General features: G+C 45.4%; 1 protein-coding gene across 2 annotated transcripts; it reads right to left on the reverse strand.

The window, feature by feature from the left end:
* Positions 1 to 297: 297 nt before the first annotated feature.
* On the reverse strand, positions 298 to 9475 carry BOD1 (biorientation of chromosomes in cell division 1). Of its 2 annotated transcripts, XM_017535097.1 has the most exons (4): positions 8996 to 9475; positions 5966 to 6090; positions 2018 to 2214; positions 298 to 1071 (listed from the first exon to the last, which is right to left on the reverse strand). In XM_017535097.1, the coding sequence occupies exons 1-3, from the start codon at positions 9230 to 9232 to the stop codon at positions 2019 to 2021; spliced, it is 558 nt and encodes a 185-aa protein (XP_017390586.1). In that variant the 5' UTR covers positions 9233 to 9475; the 3' UTR covers positions 298 to 1071; position 2018. The 2 variants fall into 2 exon arrangements, with proteins under 2 accessions (XP_017390586.1, XP_017390587.1); XM_017535098.1 differs by lacking the exon at positions 2018 to 2214.
* Positions 9476 to 22890: the final 13415 nt, after the last annotated feature.

The raw sequence follows: 22890 nt of genomic DNA on the forward strand, positions 1-22890 counted from the left end.
AGAATATGCATTTTCCCAAGATCCCCAGGTGCTACTTCTGCACACTTAAGGTTGACAAATACTGACACACACCATGGACTACCTCAACTAAAGACCGGTGTCAGTAACGGCTCAGGGAGGAGAGAAACAGCCAGCTTCTAGCTACACCTACTAGTTTCGGAGAGAATAGTTCCAAGTTATACGTACCAATCTTCACTGCCAGTAGATCATGTGTGGTGCACAGAAATGGCATAGAGACAGAGGACAAAAGTTGCCCTTCACAGACCTGAGGTCTAAGGTTCAGCTGAAGCTTCAGAGTAAGAGTATCAAATGATTTTATTATGAAAGATAAGCCATTTACCGACCACTTTCCTAAAAAAAACACAAATGTGAGAATAAAGTAAACATACGTAAGACTCACTAGCCCCTGCAGGACAGAAAGCAGCTCTGGACAGAGAGCCTGCAGATGAGTTTCCTTATACCTCATGTCTGAACTTTTCACATATTCTAGGATTTCATGTTTTGTTACCTATGACAAAGGAAAGGAAACTGGCTAGAAGATTCATGTACAAGAAAGTCACAACTTTAAAGCTATCTGATGCTAATGACTTGTACAATCTAGTTTGGAACTCTGAGAGACAATATCAAATAAGCACTGTTAAATACCACCCCCAGTTAACCTTTACTGTCATTGTTCTTTCAAACCGTCTTTGGGATTGGTTCTGTTCTCTCACTGTAGCTTTCGTTTATCCCAGAGCACAAACCCTAAAGTCCATGTGCAGTCTCCATGTTCAAGTAAAGTCTGTTTCAGGACAACCCTGGGTTGCTGTAGTGTTTCTCTCTCTGTAGTGTCTACTTGGTGTCACACCCCTGGACAGAGGACCAAATGGCAGCACAATGCAGGGGGTGACATGGTCAACTTCCCTGCTGCTGAACTTGCTCCCCTTTCAATCTGTTTACTGCCCATAGTCAAGGTTGAAATCTTTAGACCAGTGACGACCTTGGCCTATCTTCAGTCTGAAGTTGTTCTCTTATGTAACCGAATCCATTTCTTCGCCTAAAATTGAGCTTTCAAAAGGTGACAGGCATATTCTAAAAAGGAAAGATAATATCAAAATGTTATTTATTGATGAGAGACTGTATTCACTTACTTTTATGTTCCTAAAGGAATTTGCAATTAAAAAGAAAAACTTAAAATGCATGTTTTACACTCCATATTGGATTCAAGGTCTTCTCTCAGTAGAGGCACAAAAAGACAATCCCAATGCTCTTGCATTGTTCATCACTGACGCTCAAAATGCCCTAGTGAATTCACCTCACTTACTAAGAATAACAGACATCTCAAAGAGTCTTAAAAAGAGAACACTAACATCAGAATGAAGGGATAAAATATACCCCAATGGTCAGCAACAATGGCTAAGAGTCCACTGTTAACTTTATCACTGCTCATACTGTCTCCCAAAATCTGCAAAAAGCATCCTTTTGTACATCTACAGCTGTTTGAAATTACATGTAATTCCAAATTTAATTGAAAAAAGGGAGAGTGTTACTAACAGAAAAATCCCACAGTAATCGATGGTGGTAAACAAACTCCTTCTAACTCCATGGAAATCCAGTCGCACCCAAAGCAGACTCTGAATCCCATTTAGAATACCACTTCAGAAAGCACTGCTTGATTTTATATAAAACTGCAAGCCCAAGTTAACTCACATCCAGGGGAGAGACTTCTTTAAGCATTTCAGAAAAATAAGACTTTCATTTGAATCTCCCTTACACAGACCAATCATCTCAGCTGGTTTCTAATAAAGCATCTATTCAGAGCTTACATGTTTAGCTCTAGTGGAACAGAAACTCAGTCACTGACACAGGAAAATGCTACTAATTAGTTCTCAGTAAAAAATGACTCATAACAGTAGAAGACCATCTGTAGTAAATTCTTTCTAAATGATCCTCAATTATGGCTTACCCCATTCCTATCCATTTTACATATCTATGTGACAGAAATGCATGCTCCTGGGCAGAAGACAGGATACTAGACCTTAGGAAGTGTCCTGAGATGGAGCTGGTGGGTCCTGGCCGTCGGGCTCTGGAGGGGGTGCTGGCACAGCTGCTTTTTTCTGGGCTGCCAGGAACTCATGAATTGCTCGTTCTATTTGTGGCCTGAAGATGTGGTTTAGTTTTGGATCCACCACCTGAGAAATAATCCTGTCTACTCCAGCTTCCAACATCCCTGACCTTGTGGAGACAAACAGATCATTCTGTTATTTAGTTCCTTGGGGATTATCTTTAGCTTCAATAAATATCATGTGGGAGCCCAAAAAATGCCCACCTTCAAAGCTACAGCCCTTCTAGGGAGTTCTTTTAGAGGGCAATCCACTTAACACATAGAGCTCAAGCTGTTATTTTCACTTTTGAGGGACAATTCTCAACTACCAGCTGTTATTCCTAATGCACAATCTCAACCAAAATCACCCAACCTTGTACAAAGGAATCAAAAAAAACCTAAGTGGGCTGCTCCAAAGACAAGAAGCAAATGACAGGATGACAAGAAAGAACTTGATACATGTGGCACTGAAAAGCTTCATCATACTGTCAAAGCCAGTGAGCCTAGAATTTGACTCCACTTCCTTCAACATTTATTCTCTTAATAGCCTAAGTAGAAGTAGCTTCAGCAGCAACCTGTTTACTAATCCTCAAATCTTAAACAAGGCAGATCAGTCAGGGTTGAGAGTATTTACACCACTAGCAATTCATCATGGCCTTCAGCTGCGGCTGCTACCTGTTACCTAATAGACAACTTGGAGGCAAACAATAAACAGACAAGAAACAAATGAGTTCCAAGCTCCTAGGGGGTTAAATTACATCCCCAATCCATTCTGAAGTAGATCAAAAATCAAAGCATATCAATGTCTATATTCAAACACTTAGGATAGGGTACTGGGAACGATGGTGACAGGAAACAAATCATATTTGGACAGTCTGGAAAACAGCCCATAAGGTTCAAAGTGAAGTGTTCTCAAAGGATTGAAATATTCCAATACCATCACAAGCATGTGGGCAGGTTTTACTTATTTTCCTGTAGACTTGAGACTTCTGTGGCCATTTAAGCCTTTGGGTAAAAATAGGCTGGACAGGAACCGGGCAAATGGTCTGTCAGGGTACAGCAAAGGAAAAACATGAGTAAATGTACATCATGACAAAGACGAGAAACAGGCCCTCAACTGGGAAAGATTATTAATGTGTAAAGTGCTTCCTGGATTCAACGGTAACTAATAGCTTATCGACAGGAAGCCTAGATGTAAACACACCACCATTAGAGCACTGAAGGGCACATTTTCAGGTAGACCAGGAATTAGACAGTATCCACCCTAAGCGATGAGCATTGTTCAGTACAGCAAAGTTAGCAACAGGCTATGGGTCAGTTACAAAGCAAAGCCACCTCTCCTCAGTCACAAGCCAATACCTTTCCAACTTTAATCAAATCTTTCTGAGTCAGATTCACAGTGGTCTTTATTAGATGTAAAAGCCTGACATTATCAACTGAATGCCCCCCCCAAACTTCCTATGTTGAAATCTAATCTTTAATGTGATGGCATTTGGAGGTAGGGCCTTTGGGAGGGGATTGGGTCATGAGGGCAGAGCCTTCATGAATGCAATTTATGCCTCTACAAAAAGGACTCCAGAAAGTTAGCTAGCTCTTTGCACCACATGAGAAGAACGAGTAGCAGACTGCAGCCTGGAAGAAGGCCATCACCTGAACCTGACCATGCTGGCATCTTGGTCTTGGACTTCCAGCCTCCAGAATGATGAGAAGTAAATTTCTGTGGTTTACAAGCCACCTAGTCTATGGCACTTTGTTAAAGCATCCCCAACTGACCAAGACTCCTGATCAGGGAAAACAAAGTACTAAGAGAGTGCAGCTCACTTTCCTGGAGAGTTCTAAAGCTTTTGAGAAAAACGTAAAATCTTGTCGGGAGCCTAAAGTAGAAGATGGAATGAACAAATATTGTATAGTTAAAAGAGTTATTCGTCATAATTCAGTTCAATAATAGAGGCCGATTTCCTGTTAAACCTTCAAGGCAGTGGCACTGGGTTACAGCATCTGGACCAGAAAAGGCCAGTGGGCCAATGCTCTGAAGGCCTGCAGTGTCCATCTGGGGAGAGCAGCACCCTGGGGCAAGCAGAAAGTCTGCGTTTCAAAACTCCAGTAGATTTTGCCTCAAAATCAAAATGCTAGCAAGAATTGTAGAGAAATGTCCCAGTATTAAAGCCAAGTTCATGTTTTCAGGGTAAATACATTCTAAGTCAAATCAAAAAGCACGAAAAAAATCTTCACAGAGGTGGTAAAAACTATGAAGAGAAGTAAAAGAAATGATTAGCATAAAAGTCAGGAGACTTTTGAGTGGGGGAAGGTATGTCCAGGGCTAGGCCATTTTGGAGGGTGTGAGTCCATTTCTCAGCCTGAGTGGTGATCAAGGGATGTTCTAATTATTTGTTTTACTGTACTTCTGTGCACTTTTCAAAATTACAGTTCCTACTAAAGAAATGCAAAAAGAACATGCATGCCCCTAGAATGACACCCATGCTCATTATGGAAATCAACAGCAATGTAAACAGCCTTCACACAACTATGGCGACTTTCCAAATATTTCAAAATGTTCAGTGTTTTGATTTACTCAGTATGCTGGCCAGTCCTTTAAAAGACAGGGTAAACACAAGTAACTTCAGCTGTGAAACAGGCTATTCATGAGGATGAGTGATATATGTAAAGACCAGTGCCAGACATGTAATAAAGACTTAAACAGTAAGGGGCAGCTACTGTCCCTTTCTTTCTCAAAGAGCCTGGTGCCACCAGTCTGCTTTCTGGAAAAAGGGAAAGGTGCTCAGTGCTGACTCCAGAATGATAAGGCACTGGGCATCTTCGGATATCAGGCTTCTTCCCAGCATTCAGCCATATTGAAACTACTAGCACGCTAGTAAAACTTCTTTAAAAAACTTCTTAAAATCACTGCAGATTCACAGGAAGTTGCAAAGAAGTGTGCAGGGAGTTCCACACGCACCTTCACCCAGCCACCTCTAATGTTAGCACCTTGTGTAACTACAGTGCAATATCAAAACCAGGAAAATGACACTGGTCCAATCCAGACTGTACTGAGACTTCCGTTACACATACACTCATTTGTGTAACTCTGTGCAACTTTACCATGAGTTGTTCCACGTAAGCACATTTCAGATACTTGACTGCACCACTGACTACACCATCGCAAGTTCCCCTCGTGCTACCACTTTCAAGCCACACTCACCCCCCTCCTCCCATCCCTAACCCCAGGCAATCACTAATGTGTTCTCCCATTTCTGTAACTGTTAGCTCATGAATGTTATGACCAGATTCCATGACCCTCCTCCACTTTTGTGCCCAGTGACAGTGAAAAGTCACTCAGATAAGCTATCAATAGCACCTTTATTAACTAAGGTTCAGTTTGTTACTGTGAAGTAACAACACGTTATTAAGACCATGCCTTCCTGAAAGCTGCCACCATTACACTTTAGAGGTGGCAGCCCCGGTGGACTCAAAGAATTTATTTAACTCACATTCACCTGTGAGAATAAAGATCCAACTCCTCTTGCCCAAGATCCAAGCCCTGATATCTTGGTATAAAACTCACGTATATGTTCAGACGATACTGAAACTTCAGAAAGCAGGGAACATGTCTCACAGTTTGGAATGTCTTTCAATGCACCCGGTAGAGATGTGCACACAGGAGGCCTACACAGGCTGTAGAAACTGGAATTTCAATTTCAATTGAAATTGAAAGTACTTTGCTTACTTTAACCTTAAATGTAATAAAGGAGCAGACTGCTGCAACTCCCAAGTGATACTTCATACAACGTCCCATCAACCTTGACTAAACAGAGATATCAACCTTCTTGGGCATCACACTTGTGATTACTGCCTTTTCAAAAGCTTTAAATTCTGCTTACTTACTGAACCACACTCTGCCTCAGACCATTTCGCAATTGGTTTTTGTTCATTGTAGGATTCCATTCCTGCTTGTCCAGATGTGTTGACACAAAATTATCCACTTTCTGCCTCAGGTTTTGGTAAGCTGGCTAAAATGTTAAAAAGAGGAGGCAAGGTCATAAGTTATATCACCAAAGTTTTGAACTTAAGTCACTCAGAACATTGCTTTTCACAGAAACATTAATGTCAAGTCTAAATACGCTTTCACTGAGCATGAAGATCACCATGCAGTGTGGCAGCCATGAATTAATGGTTAACACAAGTGCCCACTTTAGGGTGGGTGGGCACAATGCCAGGTGCTTTACTTATATTATTCCATCTACTTTTCAAGTAACTACATGCAGCAGGCCTGACGTCAACTCAAAGCGTGGACCCACACCTGGGGAGCCTGCAGCCAAGCCACCAGCTGAGCCTTCCTAGCTCAGCTGAACTTTGGTTGACCTGCCACCCCATGAGCATGTGACTAAGCGCTGGTTTTAAGCTGCTGAGATTCAGTTTGTTATGCAGCATTACTGTGGTAAAGTTTGCTAACAGGCAGTGAAATGAAGTTGACAAAGGAACCAGGAGGCCTCAATTCCATGAGTGGACTCTTCTGAAAGGCTGAGAGAGCAAACTCAAAGACTCCACTGGAAAAGAGAAAGGCAAGGAGATGGGGGCAGAAGACTAAAATTCACAGATACCATGTGCTATCTGCCTAGTAACGCCTTCTTCCTAGTAAATGTCTTCCTCTCTTCACAAGTGAAGGGCAGAGGGTGCCACAGGAGTGGGTGCCTGAGCCATACTAAGACAATGCAGACATTTCCTGGGATTTCCCAAATTGGAGCTGACCATCTGTCTTGAGAGGAAGAAGCTGCAAGATGTAATCAAGAGATAATAGTAACCAAATGCATGACTCCACTCTGAAGCAACAGAGAAGACAGACATAGAACAAGTGGGGAATATTTGGTTCCAAATGCATGCCTACCCTCTGGCAGAGTTTGTTCAATCCTTCCATGGATTTCATGAGACAACAGATTCTCCCCTTTGCTTAAAGCAGGATGATTTTTGTTCCCTGTAAGCATAAATCCTGATACCATACATTCTACTAAAAATAACTCATTTGGTTTGAGATGATACCAACTGTTTACTGAAAAAGGACAAAGGACAGTGAACATCAGTACCAAAACATGTAACAAACACAGGTGATGCAGAATAATCTCAGGAAGTCAAAGGAACTCATGAGCCCACCCATAACGTTTTAGTGTTACTACCTACCCCATCATCTGTTCACTTATCAGTTTGTTCCATTTGTTTTGGGATGCATTGCAAAGTAAGTTATAGACATCTGTTTGGTTTCCCCTAAATACTTCAGCAGTCTGGAGTGGGGCCCAAAATGTGCGTTTCTAACAAGTTCTCAGGTGATGCTGATGTTGTTAATCCAAGCACCACACTCTGAGAACCACTGGGCTACAGCAACAAAGGTCTCAGATAAGATATGCCTGAAAAAACATTATCTTCAAGAATTAAAACCTGTAATTCCCAGAAGGAACAGCTAAGGAGCTGTACATGGGAAGGTTCCAACCACTACTGGTCCACTCAAAATAGTAGTACAGTCCCTCTCAGGGGATACATTCCAAGACCCCCAGTGGGTGTCTGAAATCTCAGGTAGCACTAAACCCTATATACACTACACATGAATTTCTCTGGGGGCCACTACGAAGTAAAATAAGGGCTACCTGAACACAAACACTTCCATATTGCAACAACTGGGTAAATGAAACCACAGTAAGCAAAACTAGGATGGGGTGGGCTACTGTAATCGTTTTTGTTTTAAAATCACAGGCACACATTGATTAAGCCAAACAAAACCAAATGGAATATAAGCAACATGAATGGAGAACTTGTCCTAGGGTGAAAGCTGTCAATACATATCTGGGATACCTACGTATTGAACAAATTACTTTGTTTCAAGGCCATTTCTAGTTGGGCTTTTCATTTTGGAAAAGTAACAAGTGTATACCACTTTCTCTCTCTACATATGTATTTACTACCCGGTTTACATGTCAGTTTTCTATCCCAGATCCTAAGCTTTGAGGACCGGGTAGTGACTTACTTGTTCCTGTACTCACGTAGCTTGGCAACTGTAGGCCAATAAACGTTCAACAAATAAACAGACGAGGTTTGACCCTATCTTAAGGTCTAATTCTAAGCTCAGTCTTGCTGTGAGATAAGCAAAATGTTTCCATGACAGGCTCTGGTAGGAGAAATCACTACCCTATAGGAGTCCAGTCAGTGACAAGTCTCCTTAACCTACAACCACAGTCGTGGAGTTTCGAAAAGGGAGAAACTTAACATTCCAGCGACTACTGTATGTCTAACACTTAGCACCCATTATTTCATTGAATCCAAACCACCCTGACAAGTAAAATGAAAGCGTTTTACCGGTGGGATGGACCTATGGCATTAGGATCTAGGCTCCAAATCCCCTTTAATCAACGATGAAGTGCAGAATAAGGGTGCTGTTTCTACAGTTTACCTTAATTCAACGGCGCACTAAAGTCTGCAAAACGGAGCTAGAAAAAAGGAATAAATGGCTATAAAATGGTGATGACTGTGTGTTCAAATCATTGTGTTTAATGTCAGCTTCTCAGTGGTGAGTACGGAACAGGTGGAAATTCTAAAGCACTCTTATCTACTTGGTTTCGAAGTTCGTTACTAAGGGGCTCTGAGGAGTTCCATCTTGGGAATGATAGGGTCCAGGCTCTAAAACCCACGTTGAAACCCCAAGTTTGGAAAAGCGAATGGTTAAGATCACAGCTAGTAGTAAATAACGAAGAAGGAAACCCACGTGTGCATCGCTCAAAAAGCTCTCCGTACTGCCCCAAGCGGTGTAGGACCTCACTGCTGAGATTTTTAAACCTATCTTGTTTTGCTCTCGACTTTGAAAAATCAAAGCTGCAACCCGGCAGCCTCACGTGCAGCCCCGCTCCCCTCAGCCCAGGCGGCCTCAGCTACCTTTGTGTCCACGTCGGCCAGGCAGTCCCGGCGGAAGCTGTCAAAGAGACCCCGGCTCTTGAGCTGCTCCACGATGAGGGCGATGAGCTGCGGGTCGCCGGGAGGCAGCGAGGCGGGGTTGATGGGGCCACCGCCCCCGCCGGCACCAGTAGCGCCAGTCGCTGCCCCGGCAGAGGCCTGGCCCGCTCCGCCGCCGCCCACCGCGCCCGTTCCCCCGCCGCCGCCGCCGTCCGCCATGGCTGCGCCCCAGGCCCACAAAGGAGACCGACTATAGCTTCTTCTCCAGGACAGAAGGTCTAGAATGTGTAGAGGCGGCGAAGGGGGCGGTGAAGGGGAAGGGCCCCACGGAGGCAGCGGCGGAGATGACGGTGGTGGTGGCGGCGGCGGCGATGGCGGCGGGGGCGGTGGTGGGGGCGGCGGGGGCGACTTCCAGCTCTGAGGCTGCACAGGTCGTGGTAGACGCGGCAGAAACTCCCTCCTCGATTCTAGGCGCGCCCCAGATGGCGTCATCGTTGACCTTTGCATTGTGGGGCGGGAAGTTTTCTCTAGCCATCTCCGGTGTTCTTTATAGGCAGCACCCTGGCCAAAGGAAACTACAACTTCCGGCAGGGCTCAGGCTTGCTCCCTGCGATTTCGCGAGGGCAGTATGGGAATTGTAGGCACAGGCCTCGTGAGCGCGGCAAACCGCGGGGCCTTCCCCGCCCACTCTGCAGACATCCCATTCATCAACACATCCCAGCAGTGCGTGATTGTAACAGTCATCTGTGGAGCTGATTAAAAGTATAGATAACCAGGATTATTTCTTAAAGATTTTGATCCAGTATTTATGGGTCGGGACCTAGGAATCCGTGCTTTTAGCCTGCACTCCCACTTCCTTCTTGAACAACATGATCCAGGACATTCCGGAAACAGTGGAATAGTCAAACTTCTATTTGTTCAGAAATTTGTGGGTTTCCCTCCTTTTGGTTTTAATAGCAGTGCATAAGTGCATACTCATTTTAGAAAATTGGAAAATAACAGAAAAGTGTGAAGAAGAAAAAAGTTTTCCTTAAATCTCTCGTATATGTGTGTGTGTGTGTGTGTGTGTGTGTGTGTGTTTCCTCCCAAATATTAACTATTACCAATAATAGTGAGCCAATATTGAATAACTTTAAAGTGCCAGGCGTCATGCTATGCACTTTACACACACTACTTTGCAATAATCTAAAAAGCAGATAAACATACTTATATTATTGCTATTTACAGATGTAGAAATTGAGGCAGAAGAAAATTTGTTAACCTAATCACATACCCAGAGGTAGAAGAGTAGGATTTGATCCCAGGTTTTGAGGATCTATATCTTGCATGTTTCGCCTAAGGTATCCTAAGAGCTAGCTGGTATCACACAATAGGTAAGGCTTTATATCCTGATTTTTAAAAATAGCCACAATTCACCATTGGAATCCCATAGCTGCCACCATTATCCTCTCTTTCCTTCATCTTTTGCCTATGGTTAGCTCAGCTCCTGCTCCCAACTCAGCAATTATGTCTGCTATTGTTATTTCCTCATCTTACACATAGAGGGAATAGAGGGAATGTAAATAGCAAATTCTGCAATGTCTTTGGTTCCTGGGGAGATGCAGAATTGGTAGAGATCCAGGATGTTCTCCACACCAACATTTAGTACTTAAGAGAGTTAAAAAAAAATTTTTTTTTGAGATGGAGTCTCACTCTATCCCCCAGGTTGGAGTACAGTGGTGCAATCTCAGCTCACTTCACCCTCTGCCCCCTGGGTTCAAGCAGTTCTCCTGCTTGGGCCTTCCAAGTAGCTGAGATTACAGGTGGGCACCACCACACCTGGCTAATTTTTGTATTTTTAGTAGAGACGGGGTTTCATCATATTCGCCAGGCTAGTCTAAAACTCCTGACCTCAAGTGATCCACCCACCCGGACCTACCAAAGTGCTGGGATTACAGGTGTGAGCCACCACGCTGGCCAAGAGAGTTTAAATTAACCCTCAAAAGAAATATTCAGGTGTTAGATTATACTCCTCCTCTAACACCAGCTCAATCATTCACAGTGGGTCAGTTAATGACGAACACTCTCTCTTAATAGCTCACCATCCTTGAGATTACCTAATGTCTGTTCCTACTGGTTGACTCCACACTGATCACTCACATTTAGCCCCAGGAGAAGTCCAGTTCAGGCTGACTCAGCCCCAGGTCCTTTTTTCTCCAAGCCCCTGATCACTCTGACTAGCCCCTTCTCCATTTTTGGCACACCACATCTTACTCTCTTTCCTCAGGGAAAATTCTTCTGACCCCTAGATCCAATGACATCTTTCCTCCATGCTATGGACGCTCAAAGTCTCATTTTTTGTAGCAATTATTATAATTGGAAGTGAATAATTTACAGACTAATTGGCCACCTGTGTCCCCTGATAGAGTGTCAGATTTAGAACGGAGACCATGACTTGTTCACCACTGTGTCTTCAGTTCTTAGCATAATCGTTCTTAGCTCAAAGTGAACGTATAAATTCCTGTCTGTTTCCTAAAGCTGTGGGATAGTGTCACAGAGTGTGTGGGTGGGATTATGTATAGTTATAATCTTCAGAAAAGAAGGAGCATTCTAGCATGAGATGATGGATGAAATCTGTCCTGTCATGATTTAATGAGTAAGTGATCCTGGAGATTGTCTGCACATGGTTCACACTGTAACAATTTCACTGTGTGTCATGGGGACCTGTGTCCTGGTTGCTGGGTCCCTGAACGTTTGGAAGATGCTGCATTCTATATCTATGACTTTCCCTCTGGAATTTATGTAAATCGTGAGGGATAAAAGGGGAAGGAGTTGAGGAATGAAGGTGACCAAGCCGAAGCAAGGCTTATTATTTATCCAAACTGTGGAATAGGAGGCCTCCAGAACATCCAGAATGTATTCTTCCCCAGTCAAGACACATGTAATACACACCAGCAGTCATCAGAGAGCGCCATTGCTGTATTAATAATCCAAAACATTCAGAAATGTCTGTGCAGAATATTGTTTTAACTTTGACCTAGGTAGTAATCTTGTTTTCAGGTATCATTTATATAGCAAATTGTTGTTGCTTCTCAGTGTTAAAATTTGCCTGTAACAAGTTGCCCGACTGCAAAGAATTACACATTAGGTGCTGGAATATTTTTTGTCAAAGGCTCGATAAAACAGTGGAACCTCCACAAGCCCAAATCTAGACCTCACCCAAACTGGAGAAGAAATGAGATCTATCGTTTGCCGAGGGAGGCATGAGAAAGTAGTCAAATGCATGGACTTTTTGCATCAGGTGACACTGGATTGGAATCCCAGCTGGCAAAGTTGATCAGCCCTCTGAACCTTAGCTTCTCCAGGACAGTGGAGAGGCTTAAGTGTCATTTCGGCAGCTCATTTTAGCACAATTCTGGTCTTCAGCAAAGGTTTAATAACATCGTCACCAACTTACATTTGGGTCAGGAGATGACTTAATTAACTTCTATTTCTCTTCTTAGCCTCTAAATTCCACAAAGGTAGGGATTGTCTGTTACATTCATCATTGGATCCCTAGCACCAAGAACAGTGCCTGGGACATCAGGCTCTCCACAAATACATGATGGATGAATGAAAAAAAAAAAAAAAGGATGAGTGAATGGGAAATTTACTCTTCTAGGTATAGGATAAGGCCATTTAAGACTTTTGATACTGCCCTGGACCAAATGTCAGAATATAGTCAATATTCAGAGGGGTCAAGTACAATCTAGGGATCTGTCCATAACATGTGACTAAACTGGACTAAGAGTCAGGGCTTGGAGCAGGCCCAAGGTTAGATGATCTGGGAGTTGTCTTGGTAACCCTCCAACCTTCTAATCGAAGATCCTAGTCCTGCAGCAAGAGCATCCAGAGCCCTAGGACTGAATACAGGGCTGCATTTAGACACCATACCTGCTTGGGGTAGAGTAGTTATTGGTCTTTATTTGTGATTATGAGGTGTCTCTTTTCTCTTGCCTGTGTATATTCATCCAAGGAGTGTTGCCAATTCTTAGTCAGGATAACTGTTCATTTCTTAATTAACAGCATCCAGAGTTTCTTGACATTGCCTATCTGCAGCATTTTGGCTACATCTGCACCATCTGATCCCTGCTTCTTTTTATCGTTTGTTTCCTTTTGATGTTTTCCATCATCTCTAATGATAGATTGGATCCGATACACATTAAAAAGAAACAGGGCTTTAATAAACAGAAATCCCTAGCACCAAGCAACACTACTACCGTCTCCAACCAAATACGCATCTTGGACAAGATTTCACGTCACTGTGTTTTTAACACATTGTCATGTCACATTAATATTACTAAAGGATGTATAGTAAAAGACGCAACCTGACATAATACAGAGAAAAAGGTGAAACATTTGGGGTTTGGTTTAGGTTTGGATCCAGCACCTCTGTTTATTGGCTGTGTGACCTAGGGCAATCCATTAGCTAGTCTGGACCTCCATTTGTTCATTTGTAAAGTGGGGAGAGTGATACCTAACTTGAAGAGCTGTCACAAAAATTAGAAGACAGTATGTGTGGGGAACCTGACGCACAGTAGGCCCTCAATAGCTAATAATGTGGCCTCAATACAACAGCCTGATGTATTTTATTGTAGCCCATTATTGGGCAGAAATCTTAGCTAATGTGTATCTAGAGTTAATACTAATAAATGTATTACTTTGATAGTTTCAATCTTATGATGATGTAGGGGTTGACTCAGCCAGTCTCTAAATTGGTGGACTCAGTGAAGCCAAGTTCATGGCCAAGTCCTACATGCTACTGCTGCTGGGTCTGGGTCCGTCCTCTACCTTTGTCTTCACACTTTGTGTTCTCTAGCAATTCTCCCTCTGCCTCCAGTTACTTCTAATTGCCTACCTAATATCCATTTGCCCTAGTTTGTAAACAGGACCCAATTTTGTTTGGGGCTGCAGCATGTCTGGCTAAAGTACATACATCTGTGATTTCCTTGTTGCTAAGAGTGACCGTAGAGCCCAGTTCCGGTTGAGGAGAGAAAAACTGAGGGCTTCTGGGAAAGCTTTGTGTTGCCGATAGAAGCACCACTTCTTTCTGCTGTAGCATCCTTCCTTCTTCCTGCATAGAGGTTCCGCGCTCAAGAACCAGCACCCTAAGGGTTAGTTGGCGCCATGTAACTAGTTCTGGCCAAAGAGTTGTAAGTGGAAGTGATTTCTGGGCCAGGCCATTTTCATAGCAACACGAGACCTTCCAGAGCTCTCTTTCCACCTGCCACGGTAACCAGGACAATTGGAGATGATGGCTAATCTATCGTCCTGGGCCTCAGAGTGAGGGGACATGGAGCAGAGGCCCCAGATAACCCGACATGTAGCATGAGTGGGAAAGAGGCCTTTTGTTTTAAGCCACTGAGATTTGGAGTGTGACTGCAGCCTAACCCAGCCCATCTGACTATTACAGCCCTGACCACGTCCCTCCGCTAAACCCGTCACTTCTGGAATGACCAAATATGAAAGCTGATGAGTGAATAAATGCATGAGTGAATCAAATTTCTTCTCCAGGGCCCCATGCCTTCAGATAATTTTTATGAATGACAATAAATCAACCTAGTTTACTCTATGTCTCTTTGAGACAGCTTAGGTCCGTCCTTCTTTAACTTCAGTGTTTGTTGAGATTCCCTGAGGACCTCATCAAAACATATAGGTGCTCAGCCATCCTGCCAAACCTACAGAATCAATCTGTAGAGACAGGCCATGGCCATTTGCATTTTTAAGCAAGTTTTCAAGGGGCTCCTGAGAGTGGGCCAAGGTGGGGAACTGTTGTTTCTCTGGGTAGAAACATCAGATCCATCAACAGACTGGAAACGGAGATTATTTTCAGCATGTGGGTTTCTCAAAGTCATTTTCTCCTCAATTCCTACTCCCATCCTGCTTGCTTGTTTCTGGCTAGCCACTTCTGCCTAAAACTGAATACCTTTGGTAAAGATTTACTTGAACACAAAGGGCAAGCTCTATGACCTTTGTCAGGAATGCATCCTCTCTGGCCTTTGCACCTCTTGCCTGTAAAAGAAAGGAGTTAAAACGGTGATCAGAAGAGTAATAGGTCTGGAAGAGACACATTGAACAACTTAACAATTCCCTCGCTGCCATGCACACAATACAGTGTGATGAGTGATTTTGCTACTTCTACGCTAATGAAGAATTGGTATGTATTATGGGTATAAATTCATGTGTGCTGCATGCCCTGGGGTGTAAGGGTGTAATAATGGGACAGAGTTTAAAGCTGTTGACAAATGTCTTCTTTGCTCCTGCCAATATTTCTCTGCAATTGCACGTTTAGCCTTATTTGGAGAGAATATCTAAATCTGAGGACTCTGGATTGCAAGGCCCATGGGAATAGCTCTCCTGCCACCCCATCTCATCCACCTACTTCCCACATCCTGTTTAGCTCTGGGTGTAGGGTGTGGCTCAGGTGTGGTTGGCTGTGGCGTAGGTACCACCTCTCTGTAGCCAGGCTCAGTCAGGGGCAAGCAGAAGTATCTGAGCTGATGCTCATGGGACTCCTTTCATTTCTGAGGGTTGAGCGGGCCCCAGCAGGTGCTGGATCTTTCTGAAAACACAGCTGAAATCCTAGAGATTCAAAGGATGGGGAGAGGCAGAACAGCAGGTGGTGCCAGCCAGGGGAAGGGGTGTAATATTGGTTAAGCACCTTCTATATACCTGGTCCTTACCTCCTTACCCCCCATTACCTCTAGTTGAGACAATAGCTCTGCAAGGCAGACAGATGTTATTCCCATTTTACAGATGAGAAAACTAAAGGACAGAGAGAGGACATCACTTGCCTGGTGTTGAAGCCAGGGTTCAAACAAGCCTGCCTGATGCCTAAAGCCTGGGTTCCCCCTGCAGAACATATCAGGAGGATTGTGGCCTTGGGAGACAGGTCTGGTTGGGGTGAGTCCTGGCCCCATCACCAGGAGAGGTTATCTCTCTTCTTGGAGCCTCTTTCCTTGTGTGTGACATGAGGACAACAGAACCTCATTATAGGGATGCTGTGAGAATTATATGAGACAGTGCCTGGTAGGGGCCAGGCTCTAGACTGTGCTCCCATGGTGATTCTAGAGAGGAAAGGGACTCAGCTGTGGTGGTCTGCTGAACAGAGGAGGGGCCGTGCAGCGGCGAGGGAGGACATGCATATAGATTTTATGACTCCTGAGCTCAGAAAGCTTTCTCAGGACATAGGTGGCTGTTGTTTAATGCAGCCAGCTCTCCCAGGGGCCAAGGCAGAGTCCCACAGAGATGTGCAATAGCCGCGTGGGCAGCATGGGAGGCACCTGATGTTGTGTCTGTCTCAGCATCAGGGCAGTGATGTGTCCACAGGATGTCCAGTGGTGTGCGGTGGGTGTGGATCCTATACCCGTAGACTCTCAGCCTGGATCTCTGGCCTTCCCGGAGATCTTGAGTGTCAGTCATATATTCTATCCTGCATACCTTTGCTGCTTAAAGTTGCCAGAATTCATTTCTGTTGCAACCAACAAGCTTTCTCAGGTAAGTAGTGAAGGAAGGAGAGGCTCAGGGTCCCAGGCAGAGGGAAGAGTTTGAGCAAAAGCTCAGAGGCTTGAAGGGCATGAGTGTATTCTGAAAAGGCGCCAGTCCTGTGAGCTATGTGGGGGTTGCAGAGCATGTGTTTGGGATAGGGTGGGATCCAGCAGGAGGTGAACTTGATGAAGTAGGCTGGGACCTCAAATGCTACCATTTCAGAGGTTGAATTTGACCTTGGTGTGAAGACAATCCTTTTCAATAGGGCAGGAGTAGCGTAGTATACAAAATTTACAAAGACTCTTCTGGGCCGGCACAGAAGTGTGAGTGGTTGGGGTGACACTGGAGGCAGGGAGACCAGTGAGGTGGGCAGCAGGGATCATCTCATGGGGCTGGTGTTGGCCAGGCTTTCCCTGCTCCATGAGTTCTGGCTGTGCCTGCTCACTGCCTCCCAACCTGCCTTTCCCCACAGCCATCCTAGGTCCTGCAGAAGGCCAGTCTTCAAATTCTGCATGATTTCTTCAAATTCTTCACCTCTGCTTTGGAACTCCTGCCTCTGCTCTATTCTTTTTAATTTAGGGGCTTCTATATGAATCTCAGCACTTTGTTTGCTACTGATTGACTTTCTGAAGGTATCAGAGGGGGGACTGATGTTTCAACCCCATTAAAAACAAATGAGCAAGTTGCAAATTGCACCTTCAACCTTGTTCATAGAGGACTTTCTATGTTCCAAAGGACCCATAGTCAGCCTCCGACGCACTCACTATCCAGCTCAGTGCCTTGCTCCCCTGGATCTTTTTGGGGGCACACCCTGGCCTGTCATCACTCTGCAACCAAAACAAAATGTGAGTCCAATAAGCCTGTGGACACTGTAGGCATCCTGGCTCCTGCTGTCTGTCAGACAGTTATAAGAAGAAGGTTTATTTCCAGAGGGAGCCTGGGCTGCAGTGAAGCACCCATGTTCCCTAGGAGACAGTGCCATGGCTCAGGAGCCTGTGGGCAGGAAAAAGGCTGCCTGCCTGAGCTCCAGGAGGCTGGGCTCGGCTCCCAGCTTCATTACTCTAGGCCCTCCAGTGCTTCATTCATGGGTTGTGCTTCCAACATCTGCTGCTGCCACTTGCAGTTTGAGCAGAGTGTCTTCAGGGACCACACTCCAAAGTAAGGGTTTCCTTTAGCCCCAAGGTGCTTCTAGATACATGTACAGTTCTCAGTGGCTCAACCAGGAAGGAAACTCTGCTCTGTTTTCTTCATTTCAGTGCTCTGTCTTCTGCTCCCTTGCTAGGTGAGCTTTGATTGGCAGGCCTCATATGGTGGAACTTGGGCATTGTCAATACTACTCACCAGATATTCCCAGCTCTCTACCCTCCAGATCTGAGGCAAGACAGCACTTGCTGGCCCCAAGGCAGGGCCATGTGACTAGTTCTGGCCAATGAGCCATGAATAGAAGTGACATCTGGTCCGGAGCCTATGATTGCTGGTCTAATCACCCCTTCCCTGTGCCATGATGACTGTGGGAAATATTTGAGATCAGGCAGCTCCAGCAGCGTGAGGTCTGAGTTAAGAATGCCCTGGAACAGAGCTTCCTGCTGGACACATAGACATAAGCCAGAAATAACCCTTGGTTGTCTTCAAGCCCCTCAGATTTAAGATGTTTTTGTTACTATGGCATTACGGAGCCTAACCTGATTGATAGGTGCACATGTGTCTGCGATTTGGTGGCCTGGCATCTCAAATCTCAATGCCCTTCCTATGTGGGGGGAACTCTTTACCCCAGAGACTTGCTAGGAGGCAGAGCCTTCCTATAGGTGGAGAAAATGCCAGATACCCACTTTCCCAGCCTCCTTTGCAGCTCTGTGCACAGCCATAGCCAGCAGGGACAGTGCTCCAGCTGCAATGACAGGGCCCTGTGTTTGTAGCAGCTGCAGCAATGACGTCACTGGGCTGGTTCTGTAGCAAGAGTTTTGTCTGTGATTCTGGCTGTGTGACCCTCTTTTTCTTACCTATTTCCTCAGCCTAGCTCTTCAGCCTTCCTGTGTAGTCCATGAGCCACCTAGAATCTTTCAACGAATTTCCCTATCAGCTTAAATCACCCAGAGTACATTCATGTGGCTTGCAACTAAGAGCCTTGGAGCTGTCCTCCCAGTTAGAGGTCAGTGTGAAGCTGGAAGGGAGGGCAAAAACTGGCAAGATGCGCCTGCCTTCCCTTGATTTTCACAAACTTGCCTCTCCAGGGGCAGGCCTTGTAGATCTTAGCCCAGTACAAGCTGAAGGGCACTAGGCAAAGGTCTTTGGTCAGACTTGGTCACCTTTTGGGCATCTGAGCTTCACTTTCCTTATTTGTCGATTAGAGTGACTAAAAGACCTTCCTTTTAGGATGGATGTGAGGAATGCATTTGAAAGAGAATGTATTTGGGAGAGCTCCAGGGATAAAACCAGACCTCCAGCACAAGTTTACCACATTATTATTGTTAACTTGCATGAGTGTATCCAGCTGTGGAATCGTGGTTGGCATAATAAGGTAAAGTGGCATCTTGAGACCCTTTCTAATGTCACTCAGCTCCTTGGAGGTCACAGTTCACTCCTCTCCATTCAGACCCATCTGAAGTTCTGCCCAAGAGACCAGAGACCCCAGCCTTTAGGTACAAAGAGATTCCTTGTAAACTTCGTAGAAACAGAGAAGCATGGAAGTGGGAAAGAATATTAGGGAACATTTTATTCCACATTCAATTTACAGAGTTCAGAGACAGAGAGCCACTCACCCACAGCCACGCAGCAACTCTATAGCTGAGCTTGGGGGTTGGAATGTAGATCTTTTCCACCTGACATTGGGGTTGTAATATGGAGGTAGGGTTGTTTTGTTATCCAAGTCTGCAAAAATGTACTGGAAATAGGACAATCCTCTCTCAAATTAACGGCCCTATTTCATAAAGACCAGTGACCACACTGATCCTCATTCCCTCCTACAGAAAAATCCCTAGAGGGCCCCTTCTCCTTTTCTTTCTTGGCTGTCTAAAATATTTTATTGAGGAAGGGTGAAAAATTGCTGAATTGATCTTTTTAAATGAACACGGATCTGAACCAAAGAAATTCGGAAGAAGAGAACTTTCTCATCCAAGTGGCTGCCAACACCTCACCACCAGCTGAAGTGCTCCCTTGTTCTCTCCTGCTCTGCCCCAGATTCATGGGCTACTCTCCGAATCGTTGGCAATTTTCTCTGTACTGTCCTGACAACCTCCAGCCATGAAATTAAAAAGCTAGTTACCGAATCTTGCTCCTAATGGCTTTGTCCTTGCCAGCAATTCGACAGAGAAATCTGGAAGAGAGAGCCTTCACTTCGCCTGCAGTGGGTTGAAATGCTACTGGAATGACAATGGGATTCGCAGTGGGAGGAGGAGAGGATGCGCAGTTTGCCAGGAATGAATGAATGAAAGGGAGAAAGAAAGAGCGAACTTCGGGCTTTAAACTGAAAAATTCCAGTGTCTCAGCAGAAGCCCTGATTCCCTTCCTCCCAGACCTGTTACAAAATGCTGAGCAGGCACATTTCCCCACACCAGTGCCCTCTGGCCCTCAGCCTGGGTTCAGAGCTAGGGGCTGGAAAGCTGGAGAGTTGGACTTTGGGAGAGGAAGTGACTTTAAACTGGGGCAAGCCCTGGGAGGCCAGCCTACCTAGCCAGCTGGCTGTCTGGCCAGGCTTTCCTCCCCTTCTCTTGTGTCTTCCCTGATTTCAGATGTTGTCCCGGCCACCAAAGAATTTTAAGAAATCCTTAAAACCCAAGGAATTTTAATTGCCCTTAATTAAGGAAAAATGTTCTAGAAGACCATTGTGGTGTGGCTCAATGTGACTCTGGTCCCTGAGCTCAGGAGAGCAAGGCTCAGCCTTGTTGCTGTCTGTGTTCCAGCCCTTCGCCTTAGGACCCACACAGAACAAGGGGCTGGTAGATACCTGTTGAATAAAGGGATAGCACCAGCTGCATTCAGGGAGCTCTTCCTCCTGCCTTTGCCCTGTCCAGACATGGACTTACATATGGATCTTGTGATGTGCAGGGGTCGTGGGAGAGAGAGGCATTTGAGCCCTCACTCAGTCTCCAGGGACAGGCGGAATGAGGTTGGAGTCCCAGCTCTGTGATGTCTTGGCCAAGAGACCTTGAGTGAATTATCTGTAAAATGGGATTCCCCATGGTGATGGCTCACCAGGTGGCTGGCAGATTAAATAAAGTCTTACATGTAAAGTGCTTGTCATATAGTCAATGCTCAGTCCCCATGCATCTTGGAATTAGTCTCATTGCTGGACAGGCCTGGTATTGAATGGACCCTGGGAAGCTGTGTTGGCCCTTGCTATTCAACTGAACATGTGCCTTCACCCGTTCACTTGTTCACACAAATATTTTTCCAATGTCTTGGATGTGCTACCCTGTGCGAGGGGTTGGGGCAAGAAGAGCAAGTAAAAGGTAGAACAGTCTCAGTACTTGGGGCTTAGCCAGCAAGCAAGCAAGCAGCAAACAAACAAGCATACATGCCAAATCAAGATCAGCCAGGCGCAGTGGCTCACGCCTGTAATCCCAGCTCTTTAGGAGGCCGAGGCGGGCGGATTGTCTGAGGTCAGGAGTTCGAGACCAGCCTGGCCAACATGGTGAAACCCCGTCTCTACTTAAAAAAAAAAAAAAAAGGAAAGAAAGAAAATCAAGATCAAAATTATTCTGAGTACAGATAAGTTGGTGATCAGAGGAGGCCTCTCTTGGGAGGTGGCATTTGAGCTGAGACCTAAATAACAAGAAGGAGCTGGCCACACTTAGACCTGCCGGGCAGAAAGAAGATCCCAAGATAGGGAACAATAGCAAAGGCTTGGAGATGGGAACAAGCTTGGCCTGACCAAGAGGCAGTAGGGACCAGGGTGGCTGCAGAGGGAGGCCTGGTAGGAGTTCAGGCTGCATTCTAAGAATTCTGGGGAGCCACAGGAGAGGTCATTTCACAGTGTTGGGTGCAGGAAAAGCAGGAAGTCTGTCTCTGGAGGACTGGGGCTAGAGCCCAGAATGTGTGCTGGGTGGCATGGCTCTCCTCAACCTCTCCTTGGAGGCTGGATCCAGCCTCCTCTTTGCCCCGCACATGCTGCAAATCTTCATGACAGGGCTGGTCTTGCAGAACAGTGATGCCGCAGTACCTAGCTCAGCAGTCATGTGTGGCCCAGCTTCTCAGAAGTGCACGTCTCCCCCAACCTCAGGGTCACACCTACATGGAGGAGTAGACCCCCTGCAGCTCCCCACCCACCCACCCTGGCATGGAACACATGACGGAGAAGCAGCCAGGGCCCTCCTAGAGTCAGAGATTCTCTTCCAAGGCTGGACCCGACGGGGGGCAGCACCAGGGGAGCTCCACGGTGGGCCTGTCCTCTACACCCCCATGCTCAGTCCACCCTTTCAGCCAAGAAGCCCCTGCTCCAAGCTGTGCCACAGGCCTTGCAGCCACCCTAGGAGTGGAATCTGGAGTCCCAAGACCATGCTAGCATGACCAGCCAGTTCACAAAGCACTGTACCCTCAGGGTCAGGCAGCCAAGAGCCCCCTGTGTTATGGAGCTTGAGATTATCCCCATTGAAAGGGAGCTAAGAAGTTAAGAGGCATGGAATCCAGCCTCATATTCACTCAATAAATGTTTGTCAAGCACCTACTGATGTACCATGAATGATATCAGCACCAGGTTATACACTAAAGGTGGAGGACTCTGTGGAGCCCAAAACAGAAATTATTCTGGCCCTCATGGACATCAGTATTTCTAGGGGAGTGAACAGACATGAAACAAATCAACGTGTAGATACGTAATTCTGAACCATGACAAGCAACAGAAAAGACAGAAACAAAGCATGTGGCATATGTTCCAGATCCAGGGGTCGCCAAACCTGCCCCGTGGTACAGGGATGAATGGCTCAGCTAAGGTCAGAATGATAAAACACCATTTTGAAGGGCACTGATGCATTCCCAGAATGCCTGTATCATACATGAAATTCCTTGTTAACAATACCTGCCAAAATAAATCAATATGAAAACGATGTTGCAGAGAAAGTCTAAGTCTGGCAAGTACTGAGACTCATTGGCGAATCTTGACATTAATGAAAGTTGTTAAATGTAATGGTCTCTTTGCTGAGTTCGTAAACACAAAAATGAGAACAGATGACCCGTTTGTGGAGCTTCTTCTGTGTCAGGCACTAAGGCGGGTACTGGGGGCCCAGGGATAAGCACCCTGCTTGTTAGGCGTTGCCCGGAAGTAAAGGCACCTGCATGCCGGAAGCCCCTCCCAGCGACTGCCCGCACTATGCCAAGTGAGGGATGGCCAGGCTGCACATTCCTGGGCTGTCTGTTTTGTTTTGCTTCAAGATTTA

This window comes from Cebus imitator, unplaced genomic scaffold (genome assembly GCF_001604975.1).
Source record: "Cebus imitator isolate Cc_AM_T3 unplaced genomic scaffold, Cebus_imitator-1.0 Scaffold91, whole genome shotgun sequence".
NCBI classification, from domain to species: Eukaryota; Metazoa; Chordata; class Mammalia; order Primates; family Cebidae; genus Cebus; species Cebus imitator.